The sequence below is a fragment of the Leuciscus leuciscus genome (assembly GCF_965113295.1).
Source record: "Leuciscus leuciscus genome assembly, chromosome: 1".
NCBI lineage: Eukaryota > Metazoa > Chordata > Actinopteri > Cypriniformes > Leuciscidae > Leuciscus > Leuciscus leuciscus.
This window is the reverse complement of record NC_138725.1, coordinates 58,460,395-58,478,989: the sequence shown is the minus strand read 5'-3', so window position 1 is coordinate 58,478,989 and position 18,595 is coordinate 58,460,395. Positions and strand designations below refer to the sequence as shown.

The 18,595-nt window shown below is 38.5% G+C and overlaps 1 protein-coding gene and 1 long non-coding RNA gene across 2 annotated transcripts in view; both read right to left on the bottom strand.

Moving 5' to 3' along the window:
* LOC309509719 overlaps positions 1-18,595 on the bottom strand; it is a 358,786-nt gene that overhangs the window by 90,694 nt on the left and 249,497 nt on the right. The gene's annotated exons all lie outside the window — the stretch shown is intronic.
* LOC309509520 (neurexophilin-1) overlaps positions 5,532-18,595 on the bottom strand; it is a 34,480-nt gene continuing 21,416 nt past the window's right edge. Inside the window, exon 2 of the mRNA XM_082184284.1 lies at positions 5,532-10,782. Within this exon, the coding sequence (XP_082040410.1) occupies positions 9,985-10,782 (798 nt within the window). The 3' untranslated portion in view covers positions 5,532-9,984. The remainder of the gene's footprint in view (positions 10,783-18,595) is intronic.

Genomic DNA, 18,595 nt, shown 5'->3' with positions numbered 1-18,595 from the left:
GATTGATGATAAAAAGATGATCATATATCGTATAGATAGAGGGATGAGGAGGCAGACATTGTCTGACTTTCTCTGTTTTCTGCCTCTTTCCTCTTAGTAATTATTTCCTTTCCTTCATTTCATCCATTTGTTTGTTCGTTCTTTCTGGCATTTTCTTTGTTATCTGAAATTCAGTTATTCATTCTCTATGTCTTTCTTTCTTTCTTTCTTTCTTTCTTTCTTTCTTTCTTTCTTTCTTTCTTTCTTTCTTTCTTTCTTTCTTTCTTTCTTTCTTTCTTTCTTTCTTTCTTTCTTTCTTTCTTTCTTTCTTTCTTTTATTCAAGTATTCATAAAACTGATCTTTTGAACTTCCTATTCATCAAAGAATCCTGGAAAAAATGTATAACATATTTGATATTTCACAATATCAAGCAGCTCAACCATGTATCAGCAAATTAGAATGATTTCTGGAGGATCATGTGATCATGTTTAAACAGTTATTTAAAATTGTACTCATGTTTTACAATATTACTATTTTAGTGTATTTTTGATCAAATAAATGCAGCCTTAGTGAGCAAAAAACATTATAAAAGTCTTACCAACCACACACTTTTGAACAATAGTGCAGTTTTTCTCTTCCTGCCATTCTTTGGTCTAGGGAAGCCTGTACAACATACTGAGGCTCCACACACTACAGAGGGATTCACTTACTTACAAACATTCATTGATTGTAGAGTGGGTATATACCCATTCACACAAACCACACCTAAATAAACACATCCGCAATAGAAATCCTTTCACTCAGATACAAAATTCCTTGTATCTCTCTTTACACACACACACACACACACACACACACACACACACACACACACACACACACACACACACACACACACACACACACACACACACACACACACACACACACACACACACACACACACACACACACACACACACAGACACACAGACACACACACACACACACACACACACACACACACACACACACACACACACACACACACCTAGGCTTCTTTTAGTCGAGTGAATAATTACTTTGCCAAAGGGCACCGCTATGATCCCTGGCTGGTATTTAAAGTCCCGTCAGTGAATTTAAATCACTTCCTCTGATTCACGGCACCTCACTCTGAAGTGGAGGTGTCCTTTACAGCTGCCCCACAGAGAGAGAGAGAGAGAGAGAGAGAGAGAGAGAGAGAGAGAGAGAGAGAGAGAGAGAGAGAGAGAGAGAGATCGCTACTGCTGTCACAATGATCGACTCGTGATGCCTCTTTTAGCTTTGTATGTCTGGAGGCATGTAGGTGTGTGTTATGAGATTGCAGCGCTATCATAGGTTCTGGCTAAAAGAATGTAAAGCTAAGTGCGTATAAAGGTGGATTGCTTTAAAATAGGGAATTCTGCATCAGGAATCACGTTTCAAAGTGGATCATTCCAAACCTAAATTGTAACCGGATGAACTAAATTAACATTACCTGTGATCACACATTCTAAATTAAATTGGCAAGTTGTTACTCTACTCTGCAGCCATAAAGAGCCTACAGTTATGCTAATGAACTATATTACTTAGTGGGGAAAATGTATTGCTGGAGTTCTATAATAAATATGCCATGAGATTTTGTGAGTTACAACAATTTGACCACTAAGGGGGTTTTAGGCACTCCAATGTGAATCATGCCCAAGAAACACTCATTACGTGTTGCAAAATCAGTGTAATTGCCTCTCATTGCTCATTGTTTTTTGTTTTTTCTTTTCAGCATCTGGATGTAGACCAAACAAGCCCTTAATTATTGTATTGGTTGAGGAGATTCCCCCTTTCATGTAAAGCGCTTTGAGTACCCAGAAAATGATATTATTGTTAAAGTTTCTGAGTTGGATACAGGAATTGTTCAAGGCTTTGTTATGTGTTTGGTTGGCTTCCTCTGTAGTCTCTGGAGGAGATTTTGTCAAGCCAGATCATTAAAAACAGACCAAGTCATTGATTCAAGGTGAAAGGTAGTGTAACACTGTGGGGACAAACACACATTTGTTGTAAGAAAAAAAAAGAATGAAACCTTCGAGGAGTCAGTCCGGCATCTCTCAAATCTTAATCTACGCTTCCACTGATAGTCAATATATATATATATATATTTTTTTTAAGTCTAATGCAATATCTAGAAACCTCTTATAGCCAATATAATGGTAATAAATACATAAGTCTAATGAGATTATTATTCTACACATTATTTCCTCAAAATTCTCAAAAAAATATTTTAAAACAGAAATTATTAATGAAGCTGTTGGAAGAAACTAATTTTATTTCATCAAAAGATGTTGCTGTTCCAAACTGTAAAAGGAAAATGGTTACAAATCTTGACAACAAAATTAAAATCTTCATTACATCATTACAATTTGATTCATCTTATTACAACCATTGTGAGATCGAGTTTTCAGAGCAATGGTATATTGTACTCGCACTCTATAATCCGGCCATTAATATAATTTGCAAGGTCTGTGGGAGATTATTCTAATTAAATTAGAATGATTAGTTTATTCATGTCATCTTATTCTGACCCCTGGGGCTGTTTTTCTTCTTTTATTCCTATCAGCCTCACAGATGCTCTTTAATTATTTTATTTTTTTAACTCCACATCTCTGCTCACGCTCTCTCATATTTTTTAATCAGGTATTTGGTTTTCCTCTCCTTCCATTTCGCTTTCTGGCCAGCTAAAACACAGCCTTTGCGCTCTCTCTCTCTCTCTCTCTCTCTCTCTCTCTCTCTCCATCTTCCAGTATGTGTTTGAGTAAATATTGAGTATTGAGGAAGGGTTTTGAGTAGCTGTTGGATTGTGTGCTTGTGACTTTATCTTTGTGAGCCCCGGCTGTGCTAATCTCTGTTGTTGAGCGTCGTGGCGGTCTGGAAATGCTATTAAAATGCCTATACATGGAAACACTTCCAATGTGTTTGTGTGCAAGATTTCCGTGTCTGCTGACAGTTCTGAGGCAAAATATTGTTACAGAGAGAACAAGACAGAAAAAATAAATTCACATATTTGAATTTGATGAGCAGAGCTATGCTAATGATGACTAGCCTCTGGACTCTTTTGGTTTCCAGGTAACTGCTCTCCTAATTGGTTTTCATAGACATGGAGGTCTTCGTCGTCCTACTCATCCTCTTTCTTGCTCACTCTCCCCGTCTTTCTTTTCTCCTGCATTGGACTGCTTTTCGTTTGATGCCTTTTTTTCGTTGAGTATTCGAGAAGCTTTTTTTGTGGATTCTTCAGGTTGGATCTTTAACTAGAGAGAGCACATCAATATTGATGATTCGTTATGAAAATCAGGCCAACAGCTCATGGCAAAGGAAAAACAGCACTCAGCCCAACACTGCTGGATTCTGCGTTCTCGTGGCCCCCTGGTATTCCCAGATTTGTCAATCTATTCCACCATATCACAGTTCATAAACAAGATGGCATTCGTGGAATAATGTGTATTACCACAGGAAATAATCTCCCAGATTCTTGACACATACATCCAAACCGTAAGATTCTTAAGATTTGAAAGCAGAAATGTGAAGCTTTACTGTTTTTACAAGCAGCATCAATGAATTATTCATTAAAAGCTTATTATTATTTGTATTTATTATTTATTTAAGTCAAACTTTTTCATTTGGCAGCACTTTTCAATTATCTTGGTGGATGAACATTTTGGTTATTTGTTACCAAATGCAAAGTGAAGGCTCCACACATTCAAGGTGAGAAAGCGACTCCTGCCAACATGCATAATATTAATCTTGTGATTTATACTTTTCAAACGGTGTATTTTAATGTATACACCCAAGTGACTTACTTTAATTGTGATTTATTTATTTATTTGTTTAGCTTTTTTCACCATTTTTATGCACCTCTTTTATTGAGTTTTTATATTTAACTGTTTAATTAGTTTGCACCTTTTTATTTTGCAACTGATTTATTTCTAATTTATTTATTATGCAGTTTACTTTCTCTCTATTGTCATATTAAACACATTTATTTATTTAATAAATAACCAGGAACAAGCATTTTTTCTGTTGTATACTGAATTATGGCAGAAATGCTGCCAATAGAGCTTTTGACATGGACGATTCCTTTAGGCCATGGTCATCCTCTGTATGGTGTTCTCAACCCATAGTCCCAGCCAGCAAATGTGTGCATCATAACCTGTACTAATTATTCAGTTTGGCTTCATGCTGCATGGACAGATTTTATAGTTTGTGGTATTAATTTTATTTAAATATCAGAATTTGTAATGTTTCCAGATGAACTTCAAAATCATATAAGGCCTGGTACATTACTCCAGTGCTTTTCTTTTTCTTTCTTTTTTTTTCTTTTTTTTCTTTTTTACTATAAAACTTATCTGGTTTACTCAAGTATATTAATTGTGTGATGACATATTTGTGATTTATATGTTGCATGTAAAAAACGTATTACATCAAAATATGTGTACATTATACGGAAGCCCTAAGAGGCCATGCATTATTCTTTTCTTTTTTTCTTTTCTTTTTTTTTTTTGATCACACTATAACAAAAGTAGTTTACTCGTGATATTTCATGCCAATTTGTCTGGATGGTCACAAACCACATCTCAGTCTCTTGAGTTGACTGGCAGTAAAACTGACCACATATTCACTATAGAGTTTATTATAATAAAGTCTCCTTCTCAAGTGTCAGACACCAAATTTGAACTGGTTTATCACTGACAGACATGGAGCAGCTTTTATATTGCACTAAGAAATGCCTTTTGTGACCTCAACAACAAGATACAACAAGATCGTGAAGAATAACAACTTTAGGTCGAATTCACAAGAACATTTTGCTGAGATCTGGAGAAAACAACTTATGTGGAGGTCACAAAATAACAATAAGAAGAAACAGAAACAAATAATAATGCATACATTTGCTCTCATCATCAGAGGCATATTCATTTAATACTACAGGCCAACATTTAACTGTGACCGTAGGCCATGACCCTACAGGCTTATGCAAAAGGCAATAACCAAAGCTGGTCTGATGTTGTCATTTTTTTCATTGCGTACATTTTCAGAAATATTTAAACTGTTCAATAGCTTTTTTTTTTCTTTTTTTTTCTTGCCCTTGTACTCCTGCCCACTTTAACGTATTTATATGCCCTCTTATCTTTCACTCTTTTTGTCATTTTCTTATGCTTTTCTCTCCGTTATGTTCTCCCTTGCTGTCTGATGTGTTGTGGGGCGCCACCGCTGGTTTGTTTTGAATTATGTTATTAACGTTGGGTTGAGCGGGAGCTCACAGCCCAAATTAGAGCGGTTTCATCACTCTCTCCAAGGTTATCCTCAGGCAGGATGTGCAAGAGGCCGGATTGGGAGATGAGAGGAAAGAGAGAAAAGTGAAGAGAGCGGAGGGTGGTTAGGGACGTGAAATAACATATATAAAGACAAAGAGAACAAAAGGGTGAACAGAAATTGCTGTCAGATACGACATTGTAATCAATCTGCTTAATGACGACATAATTCAAGCTCATTTTCATGTTACGGAATGTCAGGTTTAATTGTGATTCTGGACAGATTTAATGCCAATTATGTCCACATTTTCAGAGAGAAAGAAATGAACGAAAGTGAGAAGACATTTTGAGTTCACGTGACACTTTTTAAGTGCACTTTATTGTATTGTTACACCGTTTCAGTAATTCTGTCACCTCTTTCTCTTTCTCTCATTCCATCTCTTTCTCCGTGTCCCTGTGGAATATTGCCTCCTGTTTTCCCCCGCTTCTTGCCATGGGCACTGAAAACAAGTATGCAAATAGAGTGATAACATAGACTTTCATGTCGTACTCATGTCATCCCCTCTGTCAATCAGCAGTCAAAACAAGATGAGACCTAAGACGACAGTCACTTTAGCCCTCTGAACTCAGTGCTTTCCTTCTAATTTATTCAGTTTTTTTTTTTTCAGATGTCAGAAAACCACAATAAAAGCCACCATTGTCATCCATACACTATATGACACACACTTTAAATAAACAATGTAAAAATAGAGAAATAAACAGCAAACCTCAAATGAACCAGAGAAAAGTCCACTGTAAGTCTGACATGTAATACAGCTTCATCCAGTCCCCGGGAGTTGGATTATTGTATATATCTGAATTCCTATATAATTCTCATATATATATTTATAAATATTCATTTATTTCTATATATATATGCAGTATATGTCTGTTCAGTACATTTTGTACCACATTTCATTATACAATTTCTTGCTTACAGAGGCTGCTAGCTCAGTTCTGGTTCTACGGATTGACCAGGTGTCCGATGCTCCGTCCAAGCCCGACAGGCCAGCCAAGGAGCCCGTCGCTATGACAACTGAAGAGTTCCTCCACTTCAACTTTTATCCTTGCCTTGGCAACGCCCAGCAGTGCGTGACAGTGTAGTCTTATCCCTCTTCTGCAGTCAGAGGGAGATTCTGGGTTGTTTTGGTGGCATTTCCCTTGGATATAATGGTATCTGTAGGAGGCTGCGTTATGTATGGGTAACAGATTTGCAGGAAGCTTTGTGGGCAAGTAGCATTCAAAGTGGAACTATTACCTGAAAGCAAGTTGAAGCTAATTAAAATGGATTTCTAAACGGTATGATTTTGTGCAGCACTGTTGTGCTCATGTTCAGAGGTTTAATATAGACACACAATAGTCAGCAAACTCTCGTACGAGAGCACCAGGGGAACACTTAATGTTCTGTTGTTAACTGTGAGTGTCGTATAAGTAGGGATCTAAAGTATCCTGTGACCATGAGAAGAGTGAAGGGAACCACTAGGGGTTTGCTGAAGATGTTTCTTGACTGAAAGAGAGAGAGAGAAAGAGTAGGAAAATAGAGAAGGAAGAAAGACAATGTAAGAAAGTGAAAAAAGGATGGAAGGAAGAAAGAACAAAAGAAAGAAGGGATGAAAAAGGAAGCAAGCAAATGAAAGGAACAAACAAAAAAGAGAGCAGAGAGAGAAAGTGAAAGAAGGAAAGAGAGAAAAAAGGATGGAAGGATGAAAACAAAATGAAAGTGAACAAAGAAAGAAAAGTACTGTAACAAAAGATTGAACGAAAGAACAAATGAATGTGAAAAATATCAAAGAGCAAACAAAAGGAAAAGAATGACTGAAAAGGATGAACTAATGAGTGAGAAAGAATGAATGAAACAAACGGAATGAAGTTGAACGACTGAGAGAGAACAAAAAGAACGAATGAAAAAGAAAAATGAAAGAACACACAAAAGAGTAAGACTGAAAGCAACAAAAATGAATGAAACAATGAAGTTGAACGATTGGAAAAAAACGAGCAAAAAAAAAAAAAAACTAATGAAAAAAAAGAATGAAAGATTCCTGCAAGTGAGCGATTACACCATTACGTGAGCATCTCTCTCTCTCTCTCTCTCTGTGTGTGTGTGTGTGTGTGTGTGTGTGTGTGTGTGTGTGTGTGTGTGTGTGTGTGTGCGTGTGTGCGTGCGCACTTCTGTGCAGGCGGTAGTGTAGTTAAGCTGCAGGAGATTAGGAAGCTCAGTCCAGACCAGCGCCTGAGGGAGAAGCGAGAGCCCCAGCGCTCAGTTCACCAGCAGGGCAGGCGAGACATGCTGCACTGGGCACAGAGGTGTTTTATTTTCACATGTGTCTGTTCTGAGAATTAGACTGAGGCAAATTTCATATGACCAGACTGGCCAAACATTTTGACATGGTAGCATATTTAGGCAACAGAGACAGATCAAAGCCTCACAGTCTGGATCAAATGTTCAGTTACACAGATCAGACACAGGCCTGTTAGAGGAGACACAGGTGAATCTTCTTCTACCTGCTTTAGCAATTACAGGGTCCAAAAAACACTGAGAAGGAATTGCAGCATGGTTTAAGTCAGATTTAAGTGATGTATAATCAAACCATCTACTAAGTTTAATGTCTTATAACGAGCATCATAATCTTATCTTTGATGTCTAAAGTTTTTGTTCAACTTCATGTGTATGTTTTTTATGTATAGTTTTACCAGCTTGTATATGATGCTACAAGTTTTGCGATAACCTGCTGGTGATATGGTCAGGTAATTTCGGACCTCTAATAATCTTTGTAAAACAATATATTTCAGAATAGAGGGAGATAAATAATATCTCTTTTAAGAACATGGTTAAACTGATCTATCCAGCAGGATATTTCCTTCTTTGTAACTCTCTAAATTTCATGGAAACCCACAGGGATATATTCACCATACTGAATTTAACTTCAGGCAAAGAGTTTTTTTTCCCTTCGTGGGCTCATAAAAAGCTCCCCCCCAACTCTCTCGGTGAGACGACACTTTGATGTTCCATATTGTGCTTTTATGTTACTCTATTTAGCATCCTGAGTTTGTTTTTCAGTCTTTTTTCATGATTCTCTCCTCTTCCCCTCCTCTATATTCATTCTGTCCCTTCCTCATCTGTTTGTTCCCGGTCCATCTCCTGTTAGTTTGCTCATGTTGTGCGTAACCTTTCATATCCTCTTCTTCTCCTCTTCACTCTGTCATGTACATCTGCTCGTCACTTCAGACGTCACAACACCCACTGCTGTTATTACCTTCCATCCTTCCTCTGTCTTTCCTCTTCCCTCATTTCTCCCCCTGATGATTTCAGTTCACCTGTTGGCCTAAATCCTCCTTAATTTTAAATCAATGATTTTCCTTCACAATAATTTAATAAACAGGGTGTTTATTGAAGGTCAGCTTGAATTCTGTTCATGTAATGTGAACATTTTTCATCCAGAAAAGACCTTGGCCAGGTAAATCTTAAAATGTACTGCAAGCTCTCCCATTTAGCAGTGTGATTAAATTATGCAAAATTAACTTGTTTTTTTCTTCTTTTTTCTCAACGATAAACCAGCTGACTGAGGGAATGTTCAGACAAGGATGAAGCAATTGTGCGTTCAGCAGAACAGTTATCACAGCACAAAGTCAGGAATCCTGACCAAACAAAACCTCTTTTCTGCTCTTCCGTAACAGTCAGAACAATAGAGAGATTGGGCTCAATGCAGACTCAACATCTCTTTTTCAGTGCTGTATTTTTAATTAAAGAGCTTTCTGTCCTGCTTTTGTTCTTTTTATTGATATTAAGGGGGAGGTTTTTATCATTTTGCTCTTACACTTGCTACACTTCATTATGCACCTACAGCACTAACTTTTTTTAAAGTCTACTTTCGGTGTCATTCTTTACGTTTTGTATGTGCAGAGGTGGAAAAGTTGAGGTGTGTTATTGATGAATGTTGTGTGTTAATGTCTTGTGTGAGCTAATGTGATTATTTTGGGGGGGAAATAACCTACACTCTTAAAAAACAAAGATTCTAAATGGGGGTTTACAAAAATGTCACCATTTTTGGTTCCCTAAAGAACCATTCAATGAACAGTTCTTCAAATATTTTTTTTTTCTTAGTGTGAAGAACATTCCATTTTAAACAACCTTTTTTGCAATGGGTCCATGGATGTTAAAGACCCATAGTTAAAAAACAAAAACAAAGAACTCTTCCACTTCTGCATATGTGGTGACCAGTATGATTTCTTGTTCCTGGGTAATAATTAGAGGACCTTTACACTGGGCACTGATTAGCGAAGCCAATCAGGAACTCGGACTGATGCAGCGGACCCTCCCACACTGAGCATCTGGGCCTGACCGTTTCGTTTTGCATATATGTGTTTTTTGCAGGTCATATTTGCCAGGTTGCTTTAGAGGTTCTTCAAGACATCAACTGCAGCACATTAAATACTGTACATTCACCTTTTGAACTACCTGTGATGTTCAGGTCAAGAGAGGGTGTCCATAACAGCTCAATGATAAGTTTCGGAAGAGTCTTTAGCTGAAAACCTCTGTGTCCTTTAAAACCCCTGTCCCAAATTAGCATTTCGCATTCATCTTCGTATCCGTAATAGAACCGATCCCTCATATGCTAACACCTTCCCCCATCCAGCCTTCCTCGTCCCTCTAGTCAACTGCTCCCCACAGCTCTACCCTGAAGGTAGGTAGGGCATCTCATTGTGGTAGTTATAGTCTGGACAGACCTTCTGCACCAGTCGGTAGTCTGTGCTGTAGAATGAAATGTAGATACAAATGACCTTAAAGGGTTTGGAGCAGATCCAGGACACATGACTTTGTGTCTGCTCCTGGAAGCAGGTCTTGGAGGGGTCGTAGTTGCAGAGCGAGGTGCGTTTGCTGCGGTCCACCTTCTCATAGTCTATGCGGCAGTTGAAGATCTTTGAGTCTTTAGGGTAGACCACGCTCTGCCGCTCCAAGTCGAACTCCACGGCCTTCACCGGAGGTACCAGGCTGACTGAGATGTTCCCCTGGCCGGTGGAATTGTGACGGAAGTAGACGCTGAAGGTGCCGTTCCCGTGATCCACGATCTTACCCGTGATGAGCAGGTTGAGGCGCACTGTCTTGATGTTAGAGTAGAAGTCGCCCCAACCGAACATCTTCTTGAATTTGCCTGTTTTGACGATCGGGGGGCGGCGCTTCACACGGGAATTCCCCGACTCGTCCGTGTCCGTTTTGAGGAGGTCGCTACCCAGCATTTCCCAAAATTCCTGTTTGGAAAAGGGCACCGGAGAACGATAGGGCAGCTCCATTGTGGAAGTGTTGGCGGCTCGGCCACGGCTGTGCATCACCCAGCGGCTCAGGGGTGAAATCGAACCCTGAGATCCCAGAACCCCAAGAGTTTTGGAGGAGTCTGCTGGGGAGGAGGACTTTGACGTAGATGAGGGGAAGGAAGAAGATGATGAGTGGGTATCTTCCTGTCCTAGAGCCAGCTGGAGGAAAGAAAACAGGAGCAAGAGTGAGCCAGTTAGTGGAAGTATAAAAGAGATGATGACATTTAAAGAGAGAGGAGGTTACACAGACAGGAATTTGAATAGAAACTAGATCTGCATTTCCCAAAGGTAATAGCGGCATTTGCACGGAAGCAAAAGAACAGTATTGAAGTTTACTTATGCTTAGGGTTTAGACTTTGTTTTTGCAAAAAAAAAAAAAATATTGTTTTTTTTTTGCATTTCTATAAAAAGCCAAAATGCTGCGCACTTAAGGCTGAAATCTGCAAAACAAAGTTTGAATGGGGTCAAATTATTGAATGTATGTTGATTTGTTTTGAAACTGTCGAGAAGATGAATAATATGTGAATGTTTGAGAAATATCAGTGCAGGAATTTTAATGCAGTGCTTGCCTTGCAATATAGCATGATTTGAATGACTGAATTGAAAGGAGAAAACAAAGAACTGCTAAAAGGGAAACATCATTAGCACTTGAATCAACATTCACCCACGGCAAAGCGTCATTAACAACTCACACAAATATCCAGGCCACATTAGACTCACTTCAATCAATCTCTGCGATCTGACCTGTCCTCATGGTTCACTATATTACTTTATATATTTTGTGGGAATGATTTGATCCTTTTATGGCTATTAGGGTTAGATCAGTGGTTCTCAACCTTTTTTGGGCCAGCGCCCCCTATCCATTATTATTATTATTATTATTATTAAATCCGTAACTTTTTGTATTTAAAATGTATAACATTTATGTAATGAGTGAGTACATCATGAATCCATTTTCCAAACCGTGTTTCTGTCCTATCCTGAATCACTAAGGTACACCTATAATAAGTGTATACTGTCTGTCATTGCTATGCAACCATGAACTGCGCTCTCCATGACATGATGATGAGGAAGTATCAGAAAAGGATTAATTGATGTCTAGCCCTTGCATTAGCTTTACTACTAGATATATTTATGGAGATGAGAAATAAAAACCTGCCCTGTACAGCTATGATCAGCTGTTCAGCCGAGTTTTCGATGTTGTTACGGAAAGGCCGAAGCTGATCTGTTGGTTTTTGTCACATGACCTACTGTGCACTTGCGGCATTCTTAAAAATGTAGATGATTTAATCCGACCGCTTCACTTCTATTCTATTATGAGCCTACATTTAAAACGCAATATGTGAACGGCTCCTGACTGGTTCGAGTCGGCACTCCTGAGTAGACATTTCAAATTGTTGTGCAATTCTTGGGTTTATGTTAAATGTTTGATTATTCATGTTAAATGTAAAAATGTAAAATAAAATAGAACAATAAATTAATAAATAGTAGGCCTATATTAAAAAATAAATAGACATTTGAGACTGTTTATTCACATGTTTGAAACATAGTTTAATAAATCCAACATTTAAAAACATTTTGGCAGTTTTTTTTTCTTTATCCATTTGAAAATATTGTTAAAATATGCCATAAAAGGGACAGTTCCAGTCCTTGATTCTGATTGGTTGAGCCGCGTTCAAAGCCATTGTAAATTACTCAACAAACATACACCTGTGACCGCATTCCATACGCTGATTTCACGCAGCCGTTATTTTGAAATCGAAAGCGAGGCTCCGGTGGGAAGAAAACCGGAAGTGTCGCCTTTAATCACAGGAGAGTCGTGAATGCGATGGCGTATTGTTGTGTTTAATGATGTTGTGTCAATTCTAAAAATGTACATACATTTCTTTCATACTTTAGACTATATACAGTGAAATTCATTTATAAATAAAATATTTTTTTATATATATAATTCAGAATGTAAAAAAAGAAGCAGGAATGAACTATATACATATCCTATATTGAATAGTAACATCCAATAGTGTAAATCGCGGCAGCAGCTTCAGGTTGGTAATCCAAGGCATTGTTGTTTATCTTTACTTCCGGGGTTCTTCCCACCGGAGCCTCACTTTCGATTTCAAAATGGCGGCTGCGTGAAATCAGCGTATTAGTATTACTGCGCAACTGCCGTTTGTGATTCTTTGTTGCTGCATGTGTTGCTTAGCAACCTCTTTGGAAATACATTGCTTGACGGAGGAATAAATGTGTTATAACGTTATATTTTTGTTTGCTGGTGTTTATTTTATGAATAAAATACATATTAAAATGAATATTTTTATGGAGTAACCATTTTAGAACAGCTAAAACTCCTCTCCACGACGTGCCTAACAACACCTCTTAGCTTTTCTGCTGTTCGTTCTAAAATAATAGAGTCGTTGCAAAAGAAACGATGCATAGTTTACATGTCGCATTAAACTGGCAGATTTTAGAATGTTGTAGGCATTTTTTTACGAACACCCCCCTTTCAAAAATCTTGCTTCCATTGTTCTTCGAACATTCCCCTTGAGAACCACTAGGTTGGATAATCTGTTTTTACAGGAGATCTCTAGGACTCCCTAATTTGACTGAGAGAGAGAGAGGAGGGCCCTGTCCCAAAAGGGCACACTTCATGTGGACTTTCGGTCTCGTGGACTTAAATTGCGCGTGCTCGCCGAGTCTACTAGTCCGTAGGCCGTCCCATTCAGCATTTTAACGCTCTGAAGTGTGCTCAGCAGCGTCCCCTTTGTACCCTTGAAGCGGTCTTCCGCGAAGCCCGCATAGATGCAGGCTCCACGCACTTTAACTACCCAGGAATACTTGCGAAAGGCCAATCAGACAACGGATGGGAGGAGATTTCGCTCACGGACAATCACGGAGGCTGAGAAGGAAATATTACGTTTTTTATGACCTAGATGTACATTTTACCAGTTGTTACCTACAGTTTATACAAACATTATGGTCATCGAGCAGTGGTTGATGTCTCAAACATAATAATGGTGCGTTGAATAATACGATCGCATTATGATTCATTAAATAAATAGAACTGAATGTCAGGGCTTTACTGAGTCATGTAAACATAGTATGAATATTGAAACCTGTAAATTCATCTGAAACTCATGCACATTTTCATTATGTGTTCAAATTGTAATCTTTATTCAAATGGAACATTATGTATTATTATGTACAACTGTATACATCATTTAAATAATCATGATATATCTATTGTCTAATGCCCAGGTGGCATGCACAATATCAAAATATAGAACTGTAAAATTAGGCTGTGTAGTTGACATGGAGATAAGACGTCGGAGCGCAAAAATGTGATTTCTCCTGTCCAACAACAACCAGACCGTTATTTCCGGCGTGACGATCGAGTCTGTCCCAAAAATACCTCTCAATGCGCCCTCGTGGACTCGCACCAAGGGCCCTATAAGTCTGCACTTCATGACGTCACCAAAGTGTGGACTCTGAGGAAGTCCACAAGTCCGGAGTGTGCCATTTGGGACAGGGCCGAAGAGGGCAAACCAAAAATTTTATTTAAATTAACACTCATTTTAAAATTAATTTTCATATATTTTAACATATTTTTTATTGAGCAAAGCCTTAAAAAAAAAAAAAAAAAAAAAAAAAAAAAAACAGCAGAGAGAGGAAGAGGTCTCGGGTTGGATGGAAGTAGTCCAAGAGGAGAGAAGGATGTTGTTAGATAAAATAGTGTGTGTGTGTGTGTACTGTACTCTATATACTGTATATAGTTGTGGAGGTGGAAGAGATGTCTCTTTATGTGTGCTCATGGATGGGTGAAGAGCCCCAGAGTGGGCGTAACTGGTAATTACGAGATGGTAATGATCTGATTGCAACACCTCATACACAGATAATCCTACAAGAGCTCTCATACCTTGGATCAAACAGTTGGATGTGACACTTCACAAGTTGTGTGTGTGTGTGTGTGTGTGTGTGTGTGTGTGTGTGTGTGTGTGTGTGTGTGTGTGTGTGTGTGTGTGTGTGTGTGTGTGTGTGTGTGTGTGTGTGTGTGTGTGTGTGTGTGTGTGTGTGTGTTGCAGAGTGTCAGAAAACAATGATGCTTTGATGTATTGTTTATTATCTGATGAGCTCTAAATTCTGTTTGGTCTGTGTCTCTGAGACATGGGCCTGAGCTGCATTGTGTCCGCATGGTCAGGTTCAAAGTGAAAACTCCCCCAAAAGACACATTAATTTCTAGGAAAACAGTCTCATGCTGTACAGAAGCTCTCTGACTTCACCAGAGACAAAAATCACTTCCACGTTTATGGGTTGCAGAGACCTTGCGAGTTGGGGCGACATGGACCGCAACCAAGAAAATTAATTCCCACTTCCACTGGTGTCCAAGTCAACTGATGCCATCTCACACTACCAATAGTCATGTGACCTCTTGTCTTCACCTCCATCTGTTCCAGGGCATAAAAATATAACTGAGACTTGTCTCTGGAGTGCCAAGTGTCTCTGAACCTGAGGTATAGGTTCAAAGAGTAGACACCGTTTTAGTTGTGCCTTTTGTTGTTGCTGATGATTCGCCAAGATGAACTGGTTTTTGTAGCGTTGCCAAGTTTGATTAATTTTAGCAAATCAAATTTGTTTGGACGATGTGTTTAAGTGTACTGCTTGATAGAAAACGTTTGACTGATTTAACAGTCATCACTTGTTTTACAGGCTTTTTTGTCGTGAAATAAACACTAGTTAGATGTTAGCATTTATGTTTTTGAATAAGTTACATAGATTGTGTAAAGTGTAGTTTGGCTCCAACATGTCATATGAAGGAAAGGAGAAAAATCATATTACCATTATGCTCTCAGTTGTTTACAACTGAGATATTAAAGAGATATGTGAATTTTCTTATCAGTAGGTAGGTATATGATGATGGTTTTGTATGCCGAGTGTAAAAAGGAAAAACAAGGAAGGAAAGAAAGAAAGAACAGAATAAGGTAGTGCCTTTAGAGACCTTATTTCAAACCCACCTTTTTTTTTTTTTTTTTATATTCCAAACAGAATATATGCCAGTCCACCCTCACCGTAAATGTATGCAGTCATAGTCAGTGTTTGAGGATTCTGCCTATCTTTGTGTGTGTGAGAGAGATCCCGCTGCCAGACTATTTAAGCATATATTCAGACAGTGTCTAAGTGTCTGAGGTGTGTGTGTGTGTGTGTGTGTGTGTGTGTGTGTGTATATGAGTCTGTTCTCACTGTCAGGGCAGGCCTGATCCACTGAGCTTAAGGATCTCTCTCTTCCATAATGCATGCTGCCCTGTCTCAACCCTGATCCTTCAGCCCACTCTGATGCTTTACGCCCATCTCATCTCGTCTTATGCAGGCTTATTCCAGCTAGATCAGGCTTACTCATGCCTGATACTCATTTTACTTTACTCTAAGAGCCTATCTCCAATCTTGATAAGACAGACTCCATTTTATACAGTACGGATTAGCGCAACACGCTCTGGCTAATTCAGTCTTCTGTAGTCGTGCCCGTTTTTCTTCAGGCTCTCAGTCACTTTGCTTGGATCTTGCGTGGACTTCATTGTGCTCTATAAAAGAGGTCTCTATAAAAGAACGTGTGGATTAATAACTGGCCTTGACGAGCGTGTAACGCCTCTACAGACTGAATAATTCTACATAAGCTCCGTTGCAGATCTACTAATCTGCTCAGCAGCTATGCAGAGCAGGTCTTGCATCAATGTCATGCTGGCTAATTGGAAGTATAAATATTAAATTGCATTATTCTGCATGGAAACACCTGTCTTGACGAGCCTTTGTATTCGACATATTGATGACTGTGATATGTGCTGAAAGTTTTGCCTAAACCTTATCAGACATATTATATATTGTACAAATATTTTTGTAAATAATGACCACTAAGCTGTATAAATCACTGCGGTCCCAGGTAACTGATTTCCTGCATCCTTATTTTATTTCAGCATGTCCTAATCACACTGTCAGGGTTTATTTTGTGATGATGTCCAGCTAACTGTACTGCACAATATCCCATGTTGTCACTCTGTAGAAGGGATTTTTTTGCAATGATTGTGGATTGCATTTCCATAACTGACTGCAGTGTGACAATGATTTATATTACAGTCTGTTTTACGGCCCCCTATTCATCTCGGATTAGTTTGTATGACTTGCTTAAAACACACATTTCTTTTTATTTTCTAATTCTATATTGGGTTAAAAACAAATGACAAATGCTACTGTCTATAAGTGCTACACACACACACACACACACACACACACACACACACACACACACACACACACACACACTGCTGTGTCCCTGTGCTGTATGATGCAATATTGTTTTCACCAAATAAAAGCTTTGTTCTTCATCCCATCCTTCTCCGAGGAGTAAACATTCCAGTCTGGATACACTATTCTGATTTGAGTGATGTCACTTTCTTCCACAAGGCGGAATTAATCAATATTATTAATTAGTCATAATATGACATGTCCTTTTTTTTAAGAAAAGTTGAGATCTTGGAATGTCACAATTCTTCATCTCTTTGCATCCTTTTTTTTTTTCTTTTTTTTTTTAGTGCTTATTTCATTTGTGCTGCTCAAACCAGCTTTAGAAATGGCACACAGGAGGCCCTCCAAGTAAATCCCATTTCTCCCAAATCTCCCTGGAGAAGCATCTCAGCCCCACATTAATAATGAACAAAAATAAAAAGCAGGTAGACATATTGATTTTAATCTATTCAGTCTTCACTCTCATTTTCTTCTTTTCTTTTTTCTCACAGAAGACAGGATGAATGTGAAGCGGGTTTAAGGGAGGAGGGGTGAGGAGGACCAACCGCACCATTACCCCCTGTTCCTATAACCTGATCTCAATTTCAGTCTTCATCTCTCTCTCTCTCTCTCTCTCTCTCTCTCTATCTCTCTCTCTCATTATCTCTCTCTCCTTCACTGCCAATATGTTGGGAAAAAGTTGACTTCGCACATTGATCTGTGGCCAGTTTTCTCCACCAAGCTTAAAAGCCTTGACCTCATCAAGAGCAAGTGAGAAAACTGAACAAGACAGAAAGGTTAAGATTTTAGAAAAGTCACAAAATCTTTGTTAAAGTAAAATATGAACAATTAATTACTTAATAAATATATGACTTAATAGAATGACTTTTGCCCATGATTTTGACGTCTGAGACAAATTGAGCAAATCCTAAAAGATTCCTCTGATCCTTGGTTAAAGTCTGAAGTCTTTGGTCCTTAGTTTAACATGTTCACCGACAGCCGATTAATGACCATTGTGATCAAATTTTACCTCCGAAAGAATTCTAGCAGTGTCAGAAGATGTAATTCACAGCCCTGCAGTGTGACTTCTCTACAATGACCATCAAATTGTCTCAGTTTTTCAAGACAAACCATGACCAAAATTAACGTTAAAGATTTCTTTGTAGCCACCATTTCAGTCCAGCATGTAATGCAACTCACAGTTTTAATGCGTCTTGACTTTGGTACTACACATACTGTAAAAGTGGTGCAACTGTTTTGTGAAGAGACATTAAAAACACATCAGGGTCCTACAACAGAGATATCCTTGTTCATTTTTTGTAAAGGAAACTTCATTCTAAGGATTCGGTTCAGATATTTCCAACCATAAATAAATAACAAGGAGGGGACTGTTGGGAATTGACAGGATATTATAATCCACACCATGAACCAAGTGACAAAATGAAAGCATCTCTGAATGAGATGAATTGGATTTTATAACTTCTTTGCCCTCCATGAGAAATTAAGGACATGATTCATCCAATATCATTGTAATTTTCTGCACCTCTTGACAGGGATGTTCCTCCGCCTTTTATTAATAAGATCTGTAACTAAATCAACCACTTCATCGCCCTACAGACTTGATGTGGTATTGACTTCATTCGCTTCCTTCTACCACTTAAAGTGAGCGGTGCAAGACAGCGCAGCATGCTAAACACTGCGG